We start from the raw sequence: 26,381 nt of genomic DNA, 5'->3' as shown, positions 1-26,381 counted from the left end.
TCTCGGGCAGGGGCTGCCCTCGGCCGAGCCCGTGCCCACAGCCCGTCGTCACCCAAGCCCAGGCCCACCCACGGCTGACGGGAAACGCAGGCCGGGACCTGACCTGACCTGACCCTGGGGCTCCGCAGGCCCAGAGGGGAACCTGCTGGGCGAGGAGCCCGTCGTTTCGAGACGTGGCAAGAGGAGGGGGAAGAAGGTCCGTGAGTGAACCGGAGGCTGTGACAGGAACACTGTGCCTGCATCTGGGCCCCGATGCAGATCACCAGACTGAGGGAAGCAGCCCAAGCCGGAGCGGGCCGGCTGAGGCCCACGCATTCCTGCTGCTCGGGCTCCGGGGCCTGGTGCGGCCTCCAGGCCGGCGATTCCGGAAAGACCCCAAACCCGCTGGGTCCGTTCATCAGCACGAGACGCAGATGGACACGTTTTCTAACACGGCGGGTTTGCCGGCTGCCACAGTGCATTGTGGTACCCCCGTGAGCCCTCCTGCATGGGCGCCGCCGGGCACCGGCCACAGCGCCTCGGGCTGGTGGGAGCAGGTCTCTGTGGGCTGCAGCTGGGCGTTCGTGTTGTGTTTGTGCTTTTCGTTGGTGCTGTCACTGGAAAACGGCCCGTCTGTAGCGCTGGATGCTGCGTGCGCTCAGGAGCGTAAGATGCTGTCCTGGGTCCAGGGACTGGTCAGAACAGGACGACTGTAGTTGATTAGGTGTTGATTGGTTAGGGTTGGTTAGGTGTTGACTAGGGGTTGGTTAGGTGTTGATTAATTAGGAATTCATTGGGGTTGATTAGATGTTGATTGGGATTGATTAAGTATTGGTGTTCAGTAGGGATTAAAGATTGATTGATTAGGGGTTCATTATATGTTGGTTGGTTGTGGATTATTTAGGTGTTGATTAGGGGTAGATTAGGGATTGATTAGGTGTTGATTAGACATCGATTAGGTGTTGATTAGGGATTGATTATGTGTTGGTTAGGGATTGATTAGGTGTTGATTGATTAGGGATTCATTAGGTGTTCATTAGGGGTTGATTAGGTGTTGGTTAGGGATTGATTAAGAATTGGTTAGGGATTCATTAGGGGTTGATTGATTAGGTGTTGATTAGGGGTCCTCAGACGGCCCCATTGTTCCCGCCTAAGATCTGTCCTTTCCCTGACGTGCCCGTCACAGAGGACAGCCCAGCCCACTTTCCCACGGCCTCTCCGTGAGGGTGGGGGCAGGGAGGACAGGCCGAGGCTGCCCGGTCCTGGCTCCTGGGCACAAGATGGGCCCCGCATCCCAGCTCTGCACTCGCCAGCTGCGTGGCTTTGGGTGCCTGGCCTCCCCGCACCAGGCCTGGGCCTCAGCTCCCTTTGGGCCAAGTTGGGGAGGCGAGGCGTCCGGCTCTGGGCGCTGGGAGCCACGAGAGCGGGGGCAGGCGGCTCAGCGTTGCTCTGGGCAGAGTGGCTGTGCGTGCGGCTGTGACCGTTACGCTCCTCCTGTGGTGATGGCGATGAGGAGGGACCCCGTGATGAGGAGGGACCCGCGATGAGGGGGGACCCCGCGGGCACGGGAGCCCGACACGTAGGAAGGATCCGAACTTGTAGCTGGTTCTTGAACCGAAATAGCCGTCAACTCGCAGTCTCCTAACCGTGTTTCCTTCTCTGTAAACTGTAACGTTTGCATCTGAAACGGACCAGTCACCTTCTGCCTCTGAGGCGCCCCGGTCCGTCTGGGAGCTCAGGTGGGGCGGGGGTTCCCATCCTGGTTTGGAGCAGCGCACCCCAAGTGAGCCCTTAGAATTCCCGCCGGGGCTCCCTGGAGCTGCTGGGAAAGCGCCCGGGGCTCACAGGTCATCTGCGCACGTCCACCCTCCGGTCCGCGCCCCCCCCCCATCTAGTCCAGGGCCCGGGGCGTGCACCCCAGGCTCCAGCGTCCGGTCTGTGCTCGCGGCAACAACGGCTCTTCCTTTCCCGGCCTCTTCGGGGCCTGCGCAGTGTTTCCTCGACCCCGGCAAGCCCGGCGCCCGCCCGGTGTGAGCAGCTGGGCAGACCCGGGGAAGGAGGAAGCGAGGCCCTGGGCCCGGGGCCCGGCGAGCAGGCTGGTGGCAGGTGTGGCTCCTGGGCCGATGGGCTGACCAGCAGGGAGGGCCTGGCGGGCGGTTGCGCTGAGACCTTGTTCCTTGGTAAGAACTGAGGCGAGGAGTGAGCGCCCGGCGGCAGCCGTGGGGTGGGCGGGCTGCCAGGTGGCTCCCTGCTCGGTCAGCGGGCGTCCGGCTGCAGCTGGCTGCTCTCTCTCTCTGTCTCTCTGTCTGTCTCCTTCTATCTCTGTTTCTCTATCTCTCTTTCCCTTTCTGTCTGTCTCTCTCTGTGAGTCTCTCTGTATCTCTGTCTCTCTCTGTGTCTCTCGTTGCAAGTTTCCCGAATGTGGGAAACGGGCTTCACAGCCACGGTGGGGGGTGTCCGCAGAGAACACGCTGGGCAAACGCCGTCAGGGTTCATTGTCCGGTGAGCCCGCTTCCTCCCGGAGGCCGGTCTGCAGACGGCACCGCCAGGTCTGTGCCGAGACGGCTGTCCCGTGTGGTTCAGAGTCGTCCTCGATGGCTTAGTGGAGCTGAAACTGACCTGACGCAGGAACCGCACGGAGGGCAGGTGTCCTGTCAGGAAGGACGGCCGACGCCTCACCGGGGCGGGGGGGCGGGGGGGGCCGCCTGGCTGCCTCCTGGGGGCACAGCCACCCCACTTCCTGCAGGAGGGAGAGCTGGGCCCTGGGAGCACCCGAGGCCTCGGGGCGGGTGGGAGCACGTGTGGGCTGGGTGGTTCCTTCTGTCCTGGAACCCACTCTCTGGGACACATTCTGTCTGTCTGTCTGTCTGTCTGTCTGTCTGTCATGGCGCCAGCAGTCCGGGCGGGTGCAGAGGCGACGGAGGCGCGGCCCTCCCTGCCCGCCTTTGGGACTGGGGTCACAGTCACACACCCCTAGTTCCTCTCTGCCTGCCTGGGCAGTGTCTTCTTTCTAAGTCACCGGTAATATGTGTTTTTATTGGTTTGGGAGCGGAAGAGAGAGATGGAAACGTCACGGTGGGAGGAATCGCTGCCCGGCTGCTGCCTGCGCGTCAGGCAGCGCCTTCTGGGAGAGGGGCTCACGCTCTCCCTGGGAGAGGACGGGGGGGGGGGGGGGGGGGACTTGCGCTCGTCTGAGCGAGCTCGATGTGCGCAGCCCCTGAAGCGGCAGGCCCTTCTCCTGGGAGACGGGGCGGGGGGGGGGGGGGGGGCGGGGGGGGAGGTAAGGGGGGCAGGAGGGTCCCGTGAGGCGTCGGAGCTCATCCCCAGGCAGCCAGGAGGATGCGGGACCTTACATCCAGGCCAGGGGCGTCCCTCCCGCAGGCGGGCACACGGGGCAGCCTGGGGGGGAGTGTGCGGACGGTCTGGAGGCCCCCCTCGTGGCTGAGGGGGAGGAGGGGTGTGGGCTGGTGTGGGCGGGCGAGTCCGGCCCTCTCCTCTGTGTGCGTCTCTGCCTCCCGAGTTTTCTGCAATGAAGCGACGCGCTGCTCTGCCCTCGGCCGGCCGCACCTGTGAGACGCAGGTCCCGGGGGGGGGGGGCGGGGGGGGGGCCGCTGCGCCAGGCCGGCGGTGGAGGTGCAGCCATGGCTCAGAGGCAGACAGCGCGGCTCGGGGAGCAACCGTCCTGTTCGGGCTGAGGGTGATGACCTCGCGCCCCTCAGAAGGGCCGGGGAGAGGGATGGGGCGTCGAGGGGCGATGGGGGACAGGGCTGGTGCGGGCGGCTCCTCCTGCTGCTGTCCTCGCAGCTTCACCTCCGAGGGTCAGGGACCGAGCCCCCAGCCTCGCTCGGGGCGGGGGTGGGGGGGGCGCTGTGCAGCCGCTGTCATCCCCAGGAGCCTGGGAGCGGGGGTTGGGGTGAGCCGGGGTGGACGCCCTGCCCCCTCCTCCCCGTGCTGTTTCCTGGTTTCCTGTAGGGAGGAAGGACAGAGGGAGGCAGGCGGGGACACCGGTACCTCGCGAGCTCCGGGTGGAGGCTGGCACCTGCGTCCCGGGAGCCACAGCAGGTCTCTGTCCTGGGGGACCCCGTGCACCCCCTTCTGCTTCTCGGGGAGGGCGGCTGGCCATTGGGAGGACCCAGCTGCGTAGCCCTCACCCCTGCGGCCCTTCCTGTGTCCTGTGTCCTGTGTCCTGGCACCCGCCCCGCCCGGGACCGTCCCTGCCTGCTGCTCTGTGGGCCGGCGCATGGCCGCCTGCGACCTCCCTGCGGGCGGCTCCGACCTGCTGGCCGGCTGCGAGGCGTCAGGGCAGCCGGGGAGGGGGCGCTGGGCGCAGGCGGGACAGGAGGCGGCCGGAGGCGGCTGTTCCTGACAGAGGAGCCCGGGCCCTGCCCAGCGCAGTGAGTCCCGCCCGGCCGAGCTGCGGGCGCACGTGCACTGGGCTCTGGGTCTGCGGCCGCCCCGCCCCCGCCCTCGCTCTGCCGAGTGGCCCTGACCTGTGCCCGCATCTGTGACCTGTGGGAAGCTCTAGGGACCGTCCCTCCCTCCTGCGTGTCCAGCGTCACAGCCTCCTCCTCCCATAGGGCTCGGCGTCCCGGGTTTGGTGACAGATCGGCACAGATAGAACCTCGGCTCCTGGGTGAGCTGGACAGGAGGGTGTTATCCAGGTTCTAACATCAGCCTCAGCCTCAGCCGCCGGCAGTTAGCTCTCCGGTCCCTGCTCCCGTGGGCGAGGCCGAGGGGCCAGTCCTGATAGCGACGCTGTCCCATGTCCTGTTCTGGGGGGCGGTGGGGGGACGGGTGGCTGGCCTCGGCCTTTGGGAAGCTGCGCCCCGTCTGTCTCCTCGCGCTGGCGGTGGGACGGGCCCTCCCGGCTGCTCACCGTCCAGCGAGGACGCGGGGAGCCGGAGTGCAGGCCCTTCCCCGCCGCGCACCTGAGAACAAGGCTTCGATTCATGGCTGGTATTTACTTAGCGCTCAGGACTGGCCTGATGCCGCTCTCGGCCGCACACGGCTTCCTCACTTAACCCTGGCTCAGCCCACGTCCCAGGTGAGGACACTGAGTCACGGGGAGGCCAGGTGCCCGCCCCCCTTCCTCCCTCCCCCCCTCCCCGGTCAGGCAGCTTCGAGAGGGGTGGGGTGGCCTCGCTCCCGGTGCTGGGTTTGCAGTTTCCGCTGACACCCCCCACCCCAGCCCGCGGTGGGGCCCCAGGCAGTGTGCTTGCTGGGACGCCCGCCCGCCCGCCCACAGGGCGAGTGCAACAGTAATCGAGGAATGAAGGAACGCCGCCCCCAGGTGTGTCGCTGATCGTGGCCTTTGAGAAAGTCTCACATCCGTTCCCCGGGGACACTGACCCCATGTGGGGTTTCCGCTGACCGGCAGTCCGGCCGGGCCCCAGGCAGCCTGCTTCCTCGTCAGCCCGGCTCCGGCTCCGTTACGCAACGTCCCCTTTGTTCCCTTTCACGGAGTGGTTTGCACGGCGGCGTTCGGGCCGGTGTACGCGGAGAGGGGCACGCAGCTCGTGGCTCCGGAATGCGGGCGTTCTCGCCACGTCCCCGGGCCTCGCCCCGGTTCCCGGGGTGGCACCTGCCAAAGAGCTTCTGCTGCTTCTCATCCAAAAGCCAGAGAGGGCGTGGGCCGGCGGGGGGCGGGGGCCGGCCGTGCGCCTCTCCGGCCCGGGGGCCGCATCCTGCCCTTCCCCAGGTGAGCAGCAGGGGCTGGCGGGAGAGGCTGAGGGGCAGGCGTTAGTCAACCAGGTGAGGCGGCTCCCGGCAGAGGGTGCCCAGGGCTGCCCAGCCCCAGGGGCCTGTCTTGGGAGGCGGGGACTCCAGGAGACAGCATCAGTGGGAACGTGGGGAACCAGGACCCCAGCTGGCACAGCTGCTGAGCCCCCCAGTCAGTGAGCAAAGTCCAGGGGTCACTGCGGGGAGCCAGGCCGGGGCGGGGCGTGTTCCCCGATTTCGCTGTCACTGATGCTCAGCACGAGGCTGTGCCAGGGACAGTTCTTCCTACACACGCCCCGCCCCGCCCAGGCCGTGGACCCGGCTGCCGCAGCCTCGCCTTCCGTTCTGCCTCTGCGAGACGCCTCGTCCGCCTCTTGGGGACTTTCTGTCCCTGAAAGGAAGGCGAGCGAGGGTTTACCACTGAGATGTGTGGGCAGCACCCCGTGCCTCTCACATGACCAGACCCTCCCTCCGCGCGGGCATCGCGGGCATCGCGCCTCCCTCCTCCTGCTGAGCCGGGTCAGTGGGCCGCTGCCGGCTGCTGGCGGACGGGCAGGGGGTGGCTTCGTGGGGACGCAGAGCGTGGACAGGAGTCCACACCAGAGGCGTCCTGTGCAGGTGAGGGCTGTGTGTGAAGACCGTGGCAGCGGGACCTGTGAATGGGGATCAGGGTCCCGTTGCTGGGAAGAGGCTGTCTGAGCTGAGAGGCTGAGGGTCAGGCCTTAGTCAGCCAGGTGAGGCTTGCCCAGAGGAGTGGGAGCATGCCGCCCCACACAGCATGTGCAGAGGCCCTGGGCAGGAGGGCGTGGGCTGTGTTGGGGGGACTGAGGGGCAGGGACGGAGAGTGAGGGTGGCTGTGGGGCGGGGGCTGGCTCACCCGGGGCTCACGGGCCAGGCCAGGTCCCGCCCCTCACCCATCGCAGTGGATGAGGGACGTTGCCATAGCATTGACCCCACACAGGTGTCACTTGCTGCCTGTGAATGTGCTCTCCGGGCCCTTCTGCCTGCAGGACGCACACCAAGGGCAGGCCTGCTGTGCATGTGTGTGTGCATGAATGTGTGTGCGCACATGCATGCATGTGTGTGTGTTTGTGCATGTGCATATATGTGCACGCGTGTGTCTTCAGGAAGCACCCGCCTGCCCCCTGACATGGGACACTGCCCCTGAGTGACCCTCATGCGGCACTTCCTCCTCCGTTCACAGTTCCTCTCCCATCTCTCGGTTCCCAGAGGTCTCGTGAGAGCAGGTCACGTGGCGGGAGGGGGCATTTGCTCCTGTGGGCCCTGCTCTGCAGAGATGGGGGTCTCAGGGTGCAGAGGGACCGAGTCTGGGGGAACCAGGACCAAGGAAAGGCGCCCGGCCCCGCCCGCCCCGTGGGCAGCGCCTGGGAAGCCCCTCTGGGCTCTGCCTCTGTGGAGGGAGTGGTTGTGTGGCTCAGACCTCCAGGGTCACTGTCCTCTGCTGAGAAATGGCCACGTGGGCTTAGATCCACGCTGCACACCCGCACGTACAAGAAGAATGCGATAGAGCGTTCCAGCAACGAACTGAGGCCCGACGCAGCCTGCCCAGATGTCACCCGGGCGTGCGTGTGAGTCACAGGCCCTTCCCAGTGCGGCGGGGAGTGGCGCTGTGGCTGAGCATCACCTGCCCGCGCGCCCGCCCCTGGGTGACCCCGGCGTGACCTTGCATGTGGCTGACTGGGCCGCTGTGCTTGCTGTTACCAGCTCTCGCCGTGCAGGGAGCCCGTCCGTGCAGATGCCGCACTTCCGTGGACGCGTTCCTGAGCTGCCGAGCCACATGCGCCGGCCGGGCCTCTGGGTGCCGTCTCGCGGGCGGCTGACCTGAGCTGTTGGCTCGGTTACGGCTCACCGAGACGCAAGAGCCTCTGTGCTCTGTGCTCCTGCATGCTCGCCGTGACCCTCCCTGCTCTCCTGGGCAAACCTCTCCCTGTCCGGAGTTGTCTAGCCTGAGCCGTTCAAGTGTGAGGGCGGGGCCTCGGGCCAGTGTGCAGCCCTGGGCGACGGCACTGCCTGGGCGGGACCCTGTGGCCACAGGGAGGGTCTCTGTCATCAGCCCCCAGGCCCGTCCGTCTGGCCCGCGGAGAACACGTCCTGTGTGGTCACCTCGGCCAGTGCCCAGACCCCTCCTCGCAGGCCAGACGACGAGGAGACGCGTCAGCCGGGGAAGACCCCTGGCCCGTGTGGACGAGCGGGGCCGGGGGTCGGGGAGGGCGCCGTCCGGTGCTGCCTCCGCGCGGGGCCAGGATCACGTCTCTGTGGTCTGGGGCTGGCTTAGGAGTTGCCTTGTCGAGATTTCAGGAAAGTGTGTGTCTGGTGGACCCTGAAGTGGCCTTGTTTTCACCCCGTCCCTCCTGTGGGAGCCAAGTGAGCAGGCGCCGGGGGACCTCAGGGGAGAGGGTGTCAGCCTGTCTGAGGGGGGCTCCGTCCACCCTGCTCGCAGGGCCCGCGTCACCCATCAGCTGTGCGCCCGTTGGGCTGGTCCACAGAGCAGGGTCCCGGGGACGCGGTGCCGAGGGTGGGGGCTCCCCCGGAGGCAGGAGAGAAAGGGCCCCAGGCTGAAGGGCTTTCGGGAGAACTGGGGGGGCATCCCCGTTTCTGCCGTCCTTGGCAGCACCGCACCGCTCCGAGCCTTGGTTTCCCCTGGGAATACTTCCTGCAATAGTTCAGTGTCCTCTGGGCGTATGACACACACATGCACGCACACACACACAGGGCCTTAGCGTATGACACACACATGCACGCACACACACAGGGCCTTGGCGTATGACACACACGTGCATGCACACACACACACGGGCCTTGGCGTATGACACACACGTGCACGCGCACACACACACAGGGCCTTGGCGTATGACACACACGTGCACGCACGCACACACACACGGGCCTTGGCGTATGACACACACGTGCACGCACACACACACAGGGCCTTGGCGTATGACACACACGTGCACGCACACAGGGGCAGTCGCAGACCCGAAGCTTCCTTCCGGTGGACAGGCCTTAAGAAGGAAGTAGGTGCGGGTTCTCTCCAAGTGCTTCTGCACAGCGGACCGGGGAATGGTAGTGGCTCTGTGCCGAGAGCGCCTCCTGTCTGCAGAGACGAGCTTCCACACGTGCCGGGGCCCTGCCCTCTGTGGACCCGCCCGCTGCCGGCCATGGGTTGTGACACTTGTCCCGGGGCCCAGATCACCTGATAGACCGGACATCCTCCCCGGTGACGAGATGAGCCGCAGCCCCGTGTGACTGTCCGTTTATGACCAGCGGAGGAGGAGCCGCCAGCTCCCTCCCGGGGTTTGCGACGTGGACGGCAGGCCCGGAGGCCGCGGGGTGACCGTGCTCTCTCCTCCGCAGGCTCCGGGGCCCGCCTCGCTGTCCGCTTCTCCCCGCTGCCGCAGACCGTCCAGGTGAGTGCCCGCCGCCCTCGCCGCGTCCCTGTCCCGGCCAGACCCCACGGCAGGCCTGGGCCGGGGACCGTGCACTGCAGTCACCTGGTCTCTCTTATTTTTAAAGCAAACGCTCACAGGGGCACGTGGACCAGGTTACGTCTGCGTGTCTGATGCCGTCTCCCGGCTTTAGAGCCCAGATCCTGGGCACGTGACTGCCTTTCCGGAAATAATTAGACTCGAGGTTGTGAGAGTGGTTGGGGTCCCAGACCTGATTCTGGCGTGTGCCGCGAGCTCCATGCGCCTCCGTCAGAGCGGGTGCCTGGCGGGACGGCCACAGCCCGGCTCCACGCGTGGGGGCCCCTCAAGGCCACGGCGGCGGAGGGCGCACGTCCTTTATGTAGCTCACGTGTTCACAGACGTCGGCCTTGGCCTCTAAAAGCAGGCAGACTCTTCCCTGTGTCTGTGCGTGAGGCGGAGGGAAACCCGTGGTAAGGGTCAGAGGTCAGCGCCAGGAGCCGGCTGACGGTGCCAGGTGGCCGGTGCTGGTGCTGCTCTGAGGGGTGGCCGTGGCGCGCAGGTATTTCTAAAAGGTGCCTTTATCCTCCCGAAATACAGACAAACGTATTTGCCGTGGAACGCTACGCTACCTGGGACCCTGCAGCCTCGGTGTAGGAGGCAGCAGGGTGGGGGCTGGCGGGAGTTAATTCTGAGCCACAGGATGGGTGCTTGCCGGGCTATGAAGCCATTTTGTGTGTGTTTCAATTTTTCCAAAACGAAGAGAGAAACTCAGGTAACCAGGGTAGTAAATAGACCAACAATCGCCACAAAGCCCACAGCTGGTGGCAGCGGCCTTGACCCCACAGCTGGAGGCAGCGGCCTTGGCCGAGCTGGACTCACCTGCCCCGACGCCCACAGCCTCTGTGGCTTCTGCAGCTGCCCCCGTGCGGGTGACCTTGCCCCTCTCCCCTGGACGTTCTCCCTCCATCCCACACGCCCCTGCAGACCTGGGGTGCCCAGCTCAGTTCCCCCAGCAGAGGGAGGGGAGGTCTGGTCCAGTCCCCCTGCCCCCGCACAGCCAGCCCTCACCTAGCCCTTGCTCAGCCCTCGCCCTAGCAGCGCCCCCTCTGCTGGCTCCTCCCGGCTCCCTCCCCCACGCCCTCCTCACACCTGGGTCCTCATCTCAGGTGGCAGCTCCAGCCGCCCTCCCCCCAGGACCAGAGCCCTTCCAGCCCCCGACTGCGCTGAGCTCCCTTCCCCTCCCTGGCCTGCCCCCCTCCCCCCGCCCCAGGGTGCCACCTGCGGACCAGGCTGCAGGCTCCCAGTCGGGCCTCTGCACCCACACCTGCCATTCACTGCTCAGCTGCCAAGTGCTGAGCTGCCAGCGGGGCATGGGACGGGACGGGACGGGACGGGATGGGGACGGGTGGGTCCCGCAGGCCAGGCTCTCTCCGACCCGCCTCCTGCGAGGCCCCTGCAGGGTCCCCAGGCCCTGAGCACGATAGGATCCCGATACCGTCCACATGTCTGTGACGAGCCCACACCCAGGAAGCAGACTCAGCAGGTCCCCGAGTCCCTGTCGTCAGTCCGCTGAGCCCGCGGCCGCGTCCCTCACACCGTCCCTCCCGCTGCGGGGCCGGCGCCCACCAGCCTCTCCCCTAGGCCAGCGCTGAGCCCCGCCATGGAGGACGGGCGCGAGCTGGACCTCACCTACGTCACCGAGCGCATCATCGCGGTGTCCTTCCCCGCCGGCTGCTCCGAGGAGTCCTACCTGCACAGCCTGCAGGAGGTGACGCGCATGCTGAGGTCCAAGCACGGAGACAACTACCTGGTGAGCGGGGACGGGGGACGCTGAGCGGGGGACGGGGATGCTGAGCGGGGGGGACGGGGGACACTGAGCGGGGGACGGGGGACGCTGAGCCGGGGTCGGGGGACGCTGAGCGTGGGGACGGGGGACGCTGAGCGTGGGGTCGGGGGACGCTGAGCGTGGGGACGGGGGACGCTGAGTGTGGGGACGGGGGACGCTGAGCTGGGGGACGGGGGACGCTGAGCGGGGGGGACGGGGGACACTGAGCGGGGGACGGGGGACGCTGAGCGGGGGGACGGGGGACGCTGAGCGTGGGGACGGGGGACGCTGAGCGGGGGACGGGGGACGCTGAGTGTGGGGACGGGGGACGCTGAGCTGGGGGACGGGGGACGCTGAGCGTGGGGACGGGGGACGCTGAGCTGGGGGACGGGGGACGCTGAGCTGGGGGACGGGGGACGCTGAGCGTGGGGACGGGGGACGCTGAGCGTGGGGACGGGGGACGCTGAGCGTGGGGACGGGGGACGCTGAGCGTGGGGTCGGGGGACGCTGAGCGTGGGGACGGGGGACGCTGAGCGTGGGGACGGGGGACGCTGAGCGTGGGGACGGGGGACGCTGAGCGGGGGACGGGACGCTGCATAAGGGCGTGGCCAGAAGGCACTGCGCTGGCTGAGACGTGGGGACCGAGCGCCGTGATGAGGGGCAGGAGGCCGCAGGTCATGGGACCAGAGCGGGTTACAGGAGGCGCCGGGCGTGTGGGCAGCGACGTCTGTCCTGCTGCCCCCTCGGAGGGTGGACACCGGAATGGGGGCCTGCCTGTGGGGAGAGGTTCCGTCCCCCTGAAACGCACCGTGAGGGTGAGGAGGGCGGCAGGGCAGGGCTGGGGCGGTGGAGGCTCCCTCCGTGTCCCACGCCCCATGCGGCCTGCCCTCCGTGTCCCATGCCCTGGGCGGCCTGCCCTCCATGTTCACATGCCCCGGGCGGCCTGCCCTCCATGTTCCCACGCCCCATGCGGCCTGCCCTCCATGTTCACACGCCCCGTGCGGCCTGCCCTCCATGTTCACACGCCCCGTGCGGCCTGCCCTCCATGTTCCCACGCCCCGGGCGGCCTGCCCTCCATGTTCACACGCCCCGTGCGGCCTGCCCTCCATGTTCACACGCCCCGTGCGGCCTGCCCTCCATGTTCCCACGCCCCGTGCGGCCTGACCTCCATGTTCACACGCCCCGTGCGGCCTGACCTCCATGTTCACACGCCCCGTGCGGCCTGACCTCCATGTTCACACGCCCCGTGCGGCCTGCCCTCCATGTTCACACGCCCCGTGCGGCCTGACCTCCATGTTCACACGCCCCGGGCGGCCTGCCCTCCATGTTCACACGCCCCGTGCGGCCTGACCTCCATGTTCACACGCCCCGGGCGGCCTGCCCTCCATGTTCACACGCCCCGTGTGGCCTGCCTTCCGTGTCCCGCACCCTGGGTGGCCTGCCCTCCGTGTCCCACACGCCCCGGGCGGTGTGGCCTGCTGCTCCCGTCCCATGTGGTCTCTGCTGAGTGAAGTCCCCTCCTTGCCCCCAGGCTCCCTTATCGCAGCCGCCATCTCCGCCTGATGACACGGAGCGTTACTGTCTCGTGGTCCTTATCAGCCTCCGAGAGGGCTGAGCCCAGCGGGGGAGGCCCCACTCAGCAGTTAGTGCTGCAGGGGGAGGCCCTGCCCCAGCCCGACCCGCTGCTGTTCCCGGCCACCGCAGGGAGAGCTGTGCCCGGGATGGCGCCCGCCCTCAGGGCCTCGCTCCCTCCTCTCCCAGCACCAGGCTCCGAGTCCCCTCCGCACGGGAGGTCTGGGGTCTGGAGGGGTCACCTTCCCGCTGGGAGGGCCTTGCAGGGTCCAGGCACCCTCCCGCAGAGTGGCTGGGCGGGGCCTGCCTCTGGGACGGGGCCTTTCTGACTCCGAGGAGACACGAGGGCGTCACGTACAGCCGGAGTGACACCCGTGCCCTCGCTCTCCGGGGACACCTGGGTGCTGTCCTCTGGCTGGACGGGACAGACAGCCTCAGGACCCGCAGACCACGCCTCGGCCGGCCGGGGGGGGGGGGGGGAGTGACGCCCAGGGCCTGAGGGCAGCCCGGTGCAGTACAGGCACCCCCAAGGCCGCGCTCGGCCCCTGCCGCTGCGCTGTCCTCCTGAGGGGGGAGGGGAGGGCCGGGCAGCACAGCCCTCCGCGGGGCCCCTCCCGAGGGCGCCCTGGGTCGCGGGCCCAGCCTTGTATGTTCGCTTTATTTTGTGACGACGACACGCCTGTACACTTCCTCCTCGGTGACCCGCCCGACCCCGCACACTGCGTGAGGGCCGTGGTGTCAGCCCAGCTCAGCGCGACGCCCCGTCTCCCCCCGCAGGTGCTGAACCTCTCCGAGAGGAGATACGACCTCGCCAGGCTCAACCGGAAGGTGCGCCCCGCCCCCGCCCTCCGTGTCGGTGACGTGTCTCAGGGATGCGCGTCCCGCGGGCGCCCGTCCGCTCACTCCCGACCTGACTCGATGGCGAGGTCCGGAGGCGTGGCCCTGGCGGCCTCGTCCAGTTAAATGTTTCTGCGGGACACGATGGCCGATGCAGGAGTTCCAACGCGACGCAGGACGACCCCCTGCGGCCCGTCCCACCAGGCGTGGCTGTGCTTTACTTTATTTTAATTTATTTCCGAGAGGAAGGGAGCGGGAGAGAGGCACCCGTGATGACAGAGCCGTTGACTGGCCGCCTCCTGCACGCCCCCCACCGGGGATTGAGTCTCCACCCCGGCTGTGCCCCGACCTCCTGGTTCATAGCTCGGCGCTCGGCCTCTGAGCCAGGCCGGCCGGCGAGGCCGTGGCTTCTTCTCCCCACCGGCCGCGTCTCCACCGCTGGGGCCCGCCTCTGAGGAGCCGTCCTTGCAGGTGCTGGACGTGGGCTGGCCCGAGCTGCACGCGCCGCCCCTGGACAAGGTGTGCGCCATCTGCAAGGCGCAGGAGTCCTGGCTGCACAGCCACCCGCAGCACGTGGTCGTCATCCACTGCAGGGTGAGCCCGGGCGGGGCGGGGCGGGGCGGCGGGTGGGGCGCCCTCCCCTCCCAGAATCCCTCCTGTGCCCCGGGGTGGGGGCGCCCTCCCCTCCCGGCCCCGGGGTGGGGGCGCCCTCCCCTCCCAGAATCCCTCCTGGGCCCCGGGGTGGGGGCGCCCTCCCCTCCCAGAATCCCTCCCGGCCCTGGGGTGGGGGCGCCCTCCGCTCCCAGAATCCCTCCTGTGCCCCGGGGTGGGGGCGCCCTCCGCTCCCAGAATCCCTCCTGGGCCCCGGGGTGGGGGCGCCCTCCCCTCCCAGAATCCCTCCCGGCCCCGGGGTGGGGGAACCCTCCCCTCCCAGAATCCCTCCCGGCCCCGGGGTGGGGGCGCCCTCCGCTCCCAGAATCCCTCCCGGCCCCGGGGTGGGGGCTCCCTCCGCTCCCAGAATCCCTCCCGGCCCCGGGGTGGGGGAACCCTCCCCTCCCAGAATCCCTCCCGGCCCCGAGGTGGAGGCTCCCTCCGCTCCCAGAATCCCTCCCGGCCCGGGGGTGGGGGCGCCCTCCGCTCCCAGAATCCCTCCCGGCCCGGGGGTGGGGGCGCCATCCGCTCCCAGAATCCCTCCCGGCCCCGAGGTGGAGGCTCCCTCCGCTCCCAGAATCCCTCCCGGCCCCGGGGTGGGAGCTCCCTCCGCTCCCAGAATCCCTCCCGGCCGCGGGGTGAGGGCGCCCTCCGCTCCCAGAATCCCTCCCGGCCCCGGGGTGGGGGCGCCCTCCGCTCCCAGAATCCCTCCCGGCCCCGGGGTGGGGGCGCCCTCCGCTCCCAGAATCCCTCCCGGCCCGGGGGTGGGGGCGCCCTCCGCTCCCAGAATCCCTCCCGGCCCGGGGGTGGGGGCGCCATCCGCTCCCAGAATCCCTCCCGGCCCCGGGCGGGCGGGCGGCAGGCCTGTGGACCAGTCCCTGAGGGCAGTGGCCTCAGAGACTAACGGCACGGTGAGCACGGTGAGCAGGCGTCCGTTCTCCAGGGGGCGCCCCTTTTAAAGAGGAGAAGGGCGCTCCCGAGTACGCTGCTCGGACTCCCCCCCCCCCCCCCGAGTTCTGGTCATTGACTGGACCTTGTGGGCAGGACGCCCGCCCGATGGGACCTGACGTCCGCGTCCTCGCGGGGTGGCCGAGGCGGCTGTGGGAGGGCGGCACCCCGTCCCCAGATGCCCGGCAGCACCCGCCTCTGCCCTGGGCCCCCAGTGTGCGTGCCCCTGCTGCCCGGGCCTGGTGGCCCCCGTCATCGCCCTGCCCAGCCGTGGGGCGAGGGCGCGGGAACACTGGCTCCTGTCTCCTCAGGGCGGGAAGGGGCGCATCGGCGTGGTGATCGCCTGCTACATGCACTTCACCAACGTCTCCGCCAGGTAGGAGGCCTGCGCGGCCGGGGCGGGCGGGCGGGCGGGCGGGCCTGTCCCTCTGCGTCCCCGCGAGAAACCCAGCTCGGGCGGAGGCACAGACGTGTGCACGCGTGGGACACGCTGACACCGCCTGGAGCCTGGGAGACACTGTGAGCGCACTGCCACCCCCAGGCTGCAGGGGGCAGCGCCGTGTTCAAAGCAGGAGGGAGCCGGCTCCCTGGAAACGGCCGCAGAGAGGTGGCCGCGCACTGGGTGTGCTCGCCGGCCCGGGGCAGTTGCATCCTGTCCCTCGAGTCCCCAGGAGGCGAGGTCAGGGCTCCCACCGACAGAGGAGGACACGGCTGGCGGAGTCAGGCGCCGGCTCAGGAGCCTGTGCGGCGGCTCTCGGGGCTGGAAGAGCCGTCCGGGGACGAGCCGCCCTTCCAGCCCTCCCCCCCGCCACCCCCACTGGGAGCACAGCGAGAGAGGGGGCCCCGGGTCAGCCTCCCGCTGAGCCAACGCGCAGGGCGCCCCAAGTCCCGGTGAGAAGCTTGTCCCCACGGCCCCCTGCACGGTCCTGGCGTCTCAATGGCCACTCTGCCGCTGCGTCCGTCCGTCCGAGGAAACAAGCCGGTTCGGGAGCCGCCAGCCCCTCCTCCCCAGCAGAGGCGGACCTGCTCCCACTGTTCTCCCTGGAAACGGGGGAAAGCCCGCCCGCCCGGGGAGGCCCTGGATAATGAGCCCTGTGTGCCGGCTCCCGCTCCCCAGCCCTCGGCCAGGCCAGAGGCACTTGGACGGGGACCAGGCTCCCTCCCGCGGCCCCTGCACAGAGCCCCCGTGTTCCTGCCCCAACAACACGGCTCTGTCTGGACCCCGACCGCCCGGGGTGGGGTGCGGGGGGGGGGGGGAGGGCCTGGTGGGGTTGGAAATGAGGAGACCGAGAGCTTCCTCGCTCGGCACCCACATGCGGGCTGAGAGCCGCCTTTCCGGGCCGTCGCGCACACGGTTGAGCTGCACGGCCCCGCGGTGGGCACGCCTGCCCCGTGACGGGTTGGTGGCGGTTCCTTGTGCTGTTGCTCGGGGGGCACCTAGTGCGGCAATGGGGGGGCAGCCAGAGCGACAGGGCTGGGTACCCGTCAGGGCGCCCAGGGACAGCTCAGAGCTTTGGCGACCGGCTCGCTCTCTCGTCTCCCGACGCCCGTGGGGGGCGGAGGGGGGGAGGCTGTGCAGGTCTCTCCGTCCCACGAGGAGAAGGTCACCATTTCAGCCTTTGCGGGGGCTGCCTGTCCTCGGGCCCCAGCTTCTCTCAGGACAGTGGGGAGGGGCGGGGGGTGACGTCCAGCTGCGGCTGGATCAGGCCCTCGGGGCATCTGGTCTGGCCCCGCCAGGACATGGGGTCGATGGCACGCTGACCAAGCGCAGCCGCTGACGTAAGCGGTGAGTGTGTGGCCCGGGTGATGTTAGACGCACCCACAGGGTCCTCAGCAGAAGGTGGCTCCCCACCCGCCCACCCCTGCCCCAGCCCCTCCGTGCCGAAGCGAAGCGCCCGGGGCAGCAGAGCCACAGCTGGGCCTGTCACGACCGTGCCGTGTCACTCCGGAAGCCGTCCAGGGAGCGGTGCGCCTCGGGCCACAGACTCCGCCCCGAGATCCAAACAGAAAGTCCGGGCGCGGAGCGGGAAGAGCATCCGGCACCAGCTCCTGGAGACACGCGTGGGAGGCAGGCCCTGCTCACAGCACAACACGGATAACCCGCCGGCCGAGCACGCGCACCAGCAGCGGTCACCAAAACAAGGGGCTTCCAGACGAGGGGCGCGGTGGCTTTTCTACGAAACCGTGTTCTCAGCACGTGAAAGCCGGTGCCCCGGGCACCACGCCGCCGGGACCCAGCCCAGCTGGATGCTCAGCTGCGGCCCGTGTGGGCCCAATGGGGTGGCCGCCATCCTCCCGTCTGCTCGGTACCTCCAGCCTGGACCCCGCCCTGGACCCCATTTCTGACATGTTTCTGGAGCCGCGAGCACGCTTCTCTAAGCAGAGGCCACACGTGGACCCGATTTTCCAGGAAGCTCTGGGCTGCCGTGAGCCTCGTGACGCCGTCTGACCCTCACATTCCACGGGCTGTGCTGAAGTGGGGGAGGGGCTGTGCCCGAGAGGGGTTCCCGGAGGAGCCAGCGCGAAATGAGTCACGTCACAAACCGCCGTGCCGCCCGAGGGCCTCGGCAGCTCCTCCCGGCGGCGCGTGCTCTGACCTCTGAGCGTGTCAGGCTGTGACTCCCCGTGGGCACTTAGCCATTCCTGTGGGTCCCAAACATGCCTTTGGGGCATGGTGGGTGCCCACGGATGGTGGCCTCGGGCGCGTCCGCCCCTGTGAAGCTGACGTGGTCCGCCCGCCAGTCTGGCCCAGAGCCTCTGAAGCCCAGGCGTGCAGGGGCCAGGCCGCGCCCCTGGGGCCGTGTGGTGGTCAGCGGGGGCCCTGGGCGGGGCTGCTGTCTCCTACGGGGTTTGGGCCTGCAGCTGGGCCCGCTGTGGCCCCGGCGTGTCTGTGGGGACGGGTCCGGGAAGAGAGCTAAGGTGGATCACGTGGTGCCGCAAAATGCGGGGACCTTGTGGGCGCCGGCCCAGCGCAGCCCAGGACGTGTCTGTCATCAGCCTCTGTCGCGTCCGCGGCGTCCGTGCGCGGTGTGACACGCTGTCTCCTCCCCAGCGCCGACCAGGCCCTCGACAGGTTTGCCATGAAGAAGTATTACGACGACAAGGTCTCGGCCCTGATGCAGCCCTCCCAGAAGCGGTATGTGTGTCCTGGCCAACGTGGACGGCCAGCGAGGCTGACAGGTGGCAACGCGCAGGCAGACGGCCCCTGAGCGAGCGGCCAAGAGCAGGAGGGCGGGCTCGCTGGTGCGGGAGGCAGGGCCGCCCTCCTGCTGTCCTGGCGGCTCTGACGGGAGCCCTGGATGAAAGGGGAGGCGTGTGGAGCCCCTGGTGGCCAGGCCCTGGCGGCAGCCAGCCCTCTGGTCCTGGGTTCCCCCCCCCCCCCCCCCCGTCCTGCACCCCCTACCCCATGACCTCGGACACTCCTGTTTGTTCTGGGACGACAGAGGAGCTGCTTGCCACCGGGAGGGCGGGAGCACCAGGAAAGGGACTCAGCGGAGCCCGAGGTCTCACACCTTCCTCAGAGGAGCGCTGGCAGCCGGGTGGCCGAACTTGGCTTTTAACGTTCACAGAAATGCCCTGCTGGGCGCTTCACGCACAGATCCAGCCGCTTATTTTGAACTAATGGAGCACAGTGCGTGCATTGCAGGCGTAACTTAGAGATTTTTTTAAAAATATAAGTGAGGCTGAGCCTGCTGGTGGTTCGGTCGGAGGGCGGCCGTCCTGGGCGGGGGGACACCCACACCATGGTCGGATATTGGGGGTTTCCTTGTGCTTGGAGCCAGGCCCCCGGGAGGAGGGAGGGCGTGGTCGGGCAGCATCAGGCATGGCGGCTTGGTCCCTGCCACACCCCGAGCCCCAGGGCCCAGCGAGGGAACATCCCATTAATTGCTTTTATTTTATTTTATTTTAAATATATTTTTATTGACTTTAGAGAGAGAGGAAGGGAGAGGGAAAGAGATAGGAACATCAATGATGAGAGCGAATCCTGGATCGGCTGCCTCCTGCACACCCCACACTGGGGATCGAGCCCAAAACCCGGGCGTGTGCCCTGACCAGGAATGGAACCGTGGCCTCCTGGTTCACAGGTCGACGCTCAGCCACTGAGCCACGCCGGCCGGGCAGAAACGTCCATGTAGAGCCGTCCCCCTGACGGTCACGTGCACATGCGGGACGTGCAGGCACCACCGGAGACGCACGGCTGCAGGGCCCAGGCCCCTCCCTCTGGTCCCCACGGGCTGGGCCGTGAGGTGCCACCTGAGCGCTCACTGCCTGTGCCTTGCAGGTATGTCCAGTTTCTCAGCGGGCTGCTGTCGGGGACGGTGAAGATGAACGCCTCACCCCTGTTCCTGCATTTCGTCATCCTGCACGGCACCCCCAACTTCGACACGGGCGGGAGTGAGTGTCCCTGCACTGGGCGGGCGTCAGGATCCCCTGTCCCCACTGGGCGGGCGTCAGGATCCCCTGTCCCCACTGGGCGGGCGTCGGGATCCCCTGTCCCCACTGGGCGGGCGTCGGGATCCCCTGTCTCCACTGGGCAGGCGTCAGGATCCCCTGTCCCCACTGGGCGGGCGTCGGGATCCCCTGTCCCTGCACTGGGCGGGCGTCGGGATCCCCTGTCCCCACTGGGCGGGCGTCGGGATCCCCTGTCCCCACTGGGCGGGCACCCTCCATCCTGAGGCCCAGGTCCCGGCCAGGACTGGACAGGCCTGTGTGTGGTGGGTCACTCGCTTCTCAGGACGGACAAACAGCCCAGAAGACCCCGGGCCCCTCACGCTGCCGTCCGACTGCGGCGCTGAGTCCAACCCGGAGGCAGCTAGTGGGCGCGGTCTCGTGCACCTTTCTCTCGGTCCCCCTCCGCAGTCCTGCGTGGCTCCTCGCACTCGCGGGAGATTCACACCCTCTCTCTCTCCCTCCCCTCCCCGCAGCCTGCCGGCCCTTCCTGAAGCTGTACCAGGCCATGCAGCCCGTCTACACCTCGGGGGTCTAGTGAGTGCGCCGGCCTCGGGGGCTTGTCGGGAGGGCATCGCGCGGCCGGGCCAGCTCCGCAGCAGGCGGGCGTGGGCAGAGGATGCCGTGGTCAGTCTGCGTCCCCGCCGGCTTCACTGCCGCCTCACCGCCTGGCTGTCAGGCTCACCGCGGGGCGTGGACGGGGCGGGCCCGCTGCTGTGGGGAAGGAAGCTCGGCCGCCTGTGGCGCCTTTACGGGCAGCCTTTCCCTGCCCTTGGCGTTTAGAGAGGATCGACGCACACGCTCAGAACTTCCTCCTCTTTCCAGTATGTTCTCACTGACTTCAGAGAGGAAGGGGGAGAGAGAGAAACATCCACGATGAGAGTCATGGATCCGCTGCCTCCTGCACGCCCCCACTGGGGATCGAGCCTGCAACCCGGGCCTGTGCCCTGACTGGGAATTGAACTGTGACCTCCTGGTTTGTAGGTTGATGCTTAACCGCTGAGCCACGCCGGCCGGACCATGCTCAGAATCTGTGCCCATTCTGGGCTGTTTGGTGTTGGCCTAGCGCAGTGGTCGGCAAACTGCGGCTCTGTTGACTCATGAGTTTGCCGACCACTGCGTAAGGCTTTACCTTTACCCAGGAGTTTCAACTTCAGGTTAAAGACATTAGTACATTATTAAAATATTTCTTAAGCGTTTTTCCCTAAGGCAGTGGTCGGCAAACTCATTAGTCAACAGAGCGGCAAACCGCAGCTCACGAGCCGCATGTGGCTCGCGAGCCGCAGTTTGCCGACCACTGGCCTAGTGTCTTGTGAACATTCATGGAAATGAGTGAAGCAGAAAGTGTCCTCGCCCCATGTCGCCCTGAAAACCAGCTGCTCTTGTTTCTGACTCCCTGGACCCAGGCCGGGGACCGCGCCCCCTCCGCTAATTCCAGAGGCCAAGGCGTGGGCACCGTGTCCTGCCGCGTGCCCCTGTACTCCGGGTGGCCTGCGGTCCCTGCCGAGGCCTCAGCACCTGCCCGCCGGCAGCTTCCGCTCCTGAGCCATGTCCCCGGCGGCTCCCAGGAGCTGGTCGGCCTCGGGATGTTCGGGTGCTTTTCTCGAAACCTTCCTCCCTGAAGCCCTGCGATGACGTGACCACCACCTCCTTGTTTTTCCAAAGCAACGTGGGCCCCGAAAACCCGAGTCGCATCTACATCGCCATCGAGCCGGCCCAGCTCCTGAAAGGGGACGTCATGGTGAGTGCGGGCCCGCCCTGCGCCCTGGCCACCGCTGGGGGAGAGTCACCCTGAGACAGTGACAGTGAACTTTGGCCCAGAAACCTGTGCGAAGGGGAGGAGTGCCCATTACCTCAAGGCAGCTGATTAGTCTGAGGGGAGCCACTGTACCAAAGGGACAGAGCACATCCCAGCCGCTCAGTGTGTCAGCCACTGCCCCCCACGGCCACGTTCACAGCCACTCAATGTGTATCAGCCACTGCCCCCCACGGCCACGTTCACAGCCACTCGACACGTGTCAGCCACTGCCCTCCCCACGGCCACATTCACAGCCACTCGATGCGTGTCAGCCACTGCCCTCCCCACGGCCACATTCCCGACCATGAGGTGCAGCCTTTGTTGATCAGAGTCCTTTCCGGAAGGATATAAACCATGGATCTGCCATTAGCAGCCGTGTGAGAGACAGCGGGGTCATCACAGGGCGGCTAATGCTCACATGTGGATTCTCGAGCCAGTTCTGATTCCCGGGGCTGGTTCTCAGGGGAGACCAGCTGTCCCATCGTTGCCTTTCATGCATCTTGACTATGGAAAACGTCATGCGTGTGAATAGAAAACGTCATGCGTGTGAAGGAATTCTGGGAGACGTGTGCATAGAGTAGCTTTTGTGGGGCCTGTGGGGCCCAGGGATAGCTTTTTGTTTTATTACAAACGACTCATTCATCGTATGAGGATTCTCATGAATTTCCTCTAAAACCCGGGGTTTAAGACCGTTTCTTAGTGGTCGGGAACTCCCATCTTGTCCCACCTGAATTCTCACAGTATCAAGTCAGTGGGGTCAGGAGGACACAGACCCCTGGGCACCCACACCCTGGGCACCCCCACACCCTGGGCACCCCCACACCCTGGGCACCCACACCCTGGGCACCCCCACACCCTGGGCACCCACACCCTGGGCACACTTACCAGGGGAGCAGCCTCCCCAGCCACTGAAAGGGAGGGGCGCACGGGAGGAAGGGGCCTGTGGGAGGGAGGGCCTGTGGGAGGGAGGGGTGCACTGGAGGGAGGGGCTGTGGGAGGGAGGGCCTGTGGGAGGGAGGGGTGCACTGGAGGGAGGGGCTGTGGGAGGGAGGGCCTGTGGGAGGGAGGGGCCTGTGGGGGGGAGGGAGGGGCACACGGGAGGGAGGGGCCGGCGGGAAAGGGCCCTCAGGTCCCAGGGTGCTGAAGGGATGAGAAGCCGTGAGGACAGTTTCTCGTGGCTGGGCTTTTTGTTTTTTAAATATATTTTTATTGATTTCAGAGAGGGAAACATCAATGATGAGGGAATCGTGGGCGGGCTGCCTCCTGCGCCCCCACTGTGCCCTCCTCGCCTCCCCTGTGAGGGGCCCATCACACTGGTCAGGCCCCTGGTGACCTCCCACCACCACCTCCTGGAGACACAACCCTAAACACAGCCTCGGACGCCCGAATCTAGGGGCGCAGTTCCCCTAGATTCCCTGTGTTCACCCAATAAGCTCGCCTGGAAGGTTCTGGCGAGGCCAGGTTCCCTGGATTACCCGGCAGCGCCCGGGAATGGCCACCAGGCTCGCGGGGCACGCGCTCACCCCCAGCTGGACCCCAGCAGACCCACTCCCCGAGCTCAGATTCCAGGGGCTGCAGAGGTGCAGGGTCTGCGGGCCCGGGGGCCTGGTGGTGGCCCAGGCGGAGGGTCGAGCTGCAGGTTCCTCGGTGGGGGCGGGGCTCCCGGGCACAGCCAAGGACCAGCGGCCCCTGAGGTCCAGCCTGTGCTGCTGTGCAAATCCCAGGGCTGGTCCCTCCCGAAAATGACCTGAGCAATCGGCACAGGAAGAAAAAAGGCTGCGACAGTCCCAGGGGGGGGGGGGGCGGGGGGGGCGTGACCCGGGAGCGGGGTGGGAGCGGGGTGGGCGTGTCCCGGGCGCGGGGTGGGCGTGTCCCGGGAGCCGCAGGCCCTTTGGTCGCTGAGTCTCTGAGAGGCAAGACGGGTACCGGTGCCCCTCCGGTCACCTCCCTGGGTCCCTGTGACCCGCGGCCACACGTGCGCTCCGTGCGCCTGCCTGGCCCATGTTTGGCCGGGCCGCAGCTCTGCAGGTGGCGGAAGTGGCCGAGTGGGATGCGCTCGGCCGTTCTGGGGACGGCTCAGGTGTGCCGGCCGCCTTTGGTTTTCCATTCAGAGTGCGGCCGCCGAGGCCCTGGGAGAGGCCCTGAGCCGCGGGCAGGCTGCCCGCCCCACCCGCGAGCGGCAGGCTCGGCCTGGAAGGTGGGAAAGTGACAGGGCGAGTGGCGCTGTGCCTGTCACTCCTCCCACCCCTGGGCCAACGTAGGTGCCGCCGCCCGCCGCGCCCGCACACCTGGCGCTGAAGGTCAGCCTCGCTCCCCGCGGGAGGGGCCGGGCTCGGGTGCTGTAAACACGCCGGGCGTTATGTAACCTGGTGAGGAATGCATGGGGCAGGCCCGTGGGAGCCTGGCCAGCTCCAGAGCCCGCTCGCCGGTAAACACGTCCCGTCCTGCGTGTCTCGTCCTGTGTTGTGCGAGCCTGTGGCCGCTGCGGCTCGGGCCCGGCTGCAGGCTGCAGGCTCCGTGACGGGACGCTCCAGGGCCTCCCGGAGCAGAGACCGTGTGCGCTGCTTCCTGCGAGCGCCGGGAAGGGAGGGCTTCCCTCTCCCTGCACTTGGCTCCACGCGGCTGTCAGGGGGCCTCCCTGTCCCCCCACCTCCCCGCTTCCTGCCTGTGCGTCCTTCTCCCTGAGTCCCCTGGGCCTGCTGCGCTGGGTCTCGTCCGCCCGTGGTCTCCGCGCGGGGCCTCAGGTGTGTTCCAGGGGCAGCAGCACCTGCTGACTCTCCTGCGGGAACGAAGGGCGAGCGGAGCCTGAGTCATCGGCTCGGAGGAACCGGGGCGCGTGCTGAGGGGCGGTGGGCACTTGCTCGGGAGACATTCCTGAGGCCGGTCTAGACAGCCACCCGCACGACGGTGGAACGCTGACTCTCCCAGGCAGGGTGCACTGGGGGCCCCCAGTTTTTGCGGTCTGTGTTGCCAGCGGAACACAGACCGCAAAAGATGATTCGTGGAGGGGGGCGGCAGTGCATCTGGGGAGGCTGGCCTAGGGCGTGGGGAGCAGGACTGGCTGACCCTGACCGGGCGGGTGCTCCAGGCGGCCCTCAAGCCTCGCCCCCTGGGCCCCGGTGCTTGGCTGCTGGGGTGGAGATGAGAAGTGGAGCTGGCCCGATGCGGCCCAGGGGTTAGGCCCGGGGTTAGGCCCAGGGGTTAGGCGGGGCTGTGAGATACCAGCATCTGCAAACAGCAGCTCAGGGTCCGGAGGGTCAGAACCCTCACGTAGGGACCCGCCCCCATGCGTGCCATCACTGCTCAGAGTTCACCCCGGGCACAGGCAGGTCGGATGTGGCTGTTAGCGAGCCAGGCTGGAGGGTGTGTGTGCCGCCCCCACAGCCGCCGCGTTCTAGCAGTTCATCGCCCTCAGACACACGCGAACCTCACAGACCGTCTCTGCCTTCCTCTCTCTCTGTGTCTCCCCCCCATCTCCTGCCTTCCTCTCTCTCTCCCTGTGCCCCCCCCCGTCTCTCTCTAACCGCAGCCCATGCACACACATGCTACACATTACATGCGCTAATGACCACCTGCTTCTTTTGTGGGAACACGGAGCGGTCCAACAACAGAAAAGCCTCCTCGCCAGCGTTTGTTGATGTTGAGAAAGGCCATGGATTCCACACGGCACCTGTCTCCCCGGAGCCTACCCTCCGGGGCGTCTGCATGGCCGGGTGGCCCTCTGAGGGCTGAGGATGGGCATTGTGCACTGGGGTTCCCTGGGCCGGCCCGCATAACCTGTGCCCCAGCCCACCTGGCTCTGCTCCCAGCCCAGCCCTCCTCGGCCACCGTGCGCGCCGTGCTGTGGCTGCAGCTCCGCTCTCTCCCCAGGTGAAGTGCTACCACAAGAAGTACCGCTCGGCCACCCGTGACGTCATCTTCCGCCTGCAGTTCCACACGGGCGCCGTGCAGGGCTGCGGCCTGGTGTTCGGGAAGCAGGACCTGGACAGCGCCTGCCAAGGTGAGGCCCCGCGGACAGACAGCGTGGGGGCTCCCGCCCCGGGTGCCTGTGGGATTCTCTCTCCTCCCTGCCCCTCCGCCTAACGACCCAATGGGCCAAACTGTGACCACTGCCAGGAAAGGCGGACAGCTGCCCAGCACAGACGGCGTTCGAGAGAAACCGAGCCCCGACGTGCCCGTGCCGGGCGCTGGGGCGGCTCTCGGGCCGCGTGTCCTGGTCGGCGGTGGGGACGCCGGCCTCCGTGCCCCTGTCCCTCACCCCCCGTGTGCATGCTGAAGTCGCTCTCTGTTGCAGATGACCGCTTTCCTGCCAGCGGGAAGATCGAGCTTGTGTTCTCGGCCTCCCCCGAGAGGATTCAAGGTGGGTGCTGGGCGGGGCCTGGCCTGTGGGGGCTGGCGTGGGGTCTCAGGACTGTCTCCCACCTTTGCCCGTGTTTGGAAATTTTCATGATACAGGTTTTTTTATTTGTTTTGTGTTTTTTTTTTTTATCCTGACCCGAGGATATTTTTTCCATTGATTTTTAGAGAGAGTGAAGGGAGGGGAGACAGAGAGAGAGAGACATCGATGTGAGAGACACACATCGAACGGTTGCCTCCGATCAGCCCGGGAACCAGCCTGCAACCCAGGTACGTGCCCTTGATCGGAATCGAACCTGTGACCCTTCAGTCCCCGGCTGGCGCTGTACCCACTGAGCCACACTGTCCAGGCTCCTGATACAGGTCTTAACCGTAGGCTATTAGACGGTGGCGAGGACGGGCCACGTCTGTCCCCTAAGCTCTGTCCCTCCTCCCGGGGCGGTTACACCAGATGTTTACTCTCCTCCTTAACGAACAACCGATGTTTCTGAAGAAGATCCACGCTCTGGTGTCGGCACACGTTGGTGTTTAAAGGCGATTCTCCTGAAAACGCACTGGGAGAGCCCCAGCCCTTCACCCTCAGCTTAGGTTCCTTTCCTCCTGAGATCCCAGCGTGTGAGCCGTTCAACCTGCGTTCACGTGTGTGTGATGGTCGCCCTCCTGGCTCGGCCCCCGACAGGCGGGAGCTTATGAGCCCGGCCGCACGCCGTGGACTGAGGGCCAGCGCCGCCTTTCCTTCCTGCAGAGCCGTTGCAATCCGGGACGGTGGGTGCTCGCATGGTGATGCCAGGCCTGGAGGGCAGGGCTGACCAGGAGCGCA

General features: G+C 67.4%; 1 protein-coding gene across 8 annotated transcripts in view; it reads left to right on the top strand.

Annotated features, from left to right (window-relative positions):
* The window catches only part of TNS3 (tensin 3), a 107,835-nt gene that overhangs the window by 41,583 nt on the left and 39,871 nt on the right, over positions 1-26,381 (top strand). For 5 of the 8 annotated variants that reach the window (XM_079786487.1, XM_079786482.1, XM_079786481.1 and 2 more), the window contains 11 exons: positions 9,073-9,125; positions 10,755-10,935; positions 13,300-13,350; positions 13,831-13,953; positions 15,270-15,334; positions 18,011-18,094; positions 19,241-19,353; positions 19,884-19,944; positions 21,073-21,148; positions 25,076-25,205; positions 25,500-25,565. In XM_079786487.1, coding sequence (XP_079642613.1) covers positions 10,786-10,935; positions 13,300-13,350; positions 13,831-13,953; positions 15,270-15,334; positions 18,011-18,094; positions 19,241-19,353; positions 19,884-19,944; positions 21,073-21,148; positions 25,076-25,205; positions 25,500-25,565 — 919 coding nt within the window. In that variant the 5' untranslated portion in view covers positions 9,073-9,125; positions 10,755-10,785. The remainder of the gene's footprint in view (positions 1-9,072; positions 9,126-10,754; positions 10,936-13,299; positions 13,351-13,830; positions 13,954-15,269; positions 15,335-18,010; positions 18,095-19,240; positions 19,354-19,883; positions 19,945-21,072; positions 21,149-25,075; positions 25,206-25,499; positions 25,566-26,381) is intronic. The other 3 variants (XM_079786483.1, XM_079786485.1, XM_079786484.1) reach the window with 1 other exon arrangement.

Source organism: Cnephaeus nilssonii, assembly GCF_951640355.1.
Source record: "Cnephaeus nilssonii genome assembly, chromosome: 12".
Lineage (NCBI taxonomy): Eukaryota > Metazoa > Chordata > Mammalia > Chiroptera > Vespertilionidae > Cnephaeus > Cnephaeus nilssonii.
The sequence above is the reverse complement of the archived record's forward strand: the minus strand, read 5'-3'. Positions and strand labels throughout refer to the sequence as shown.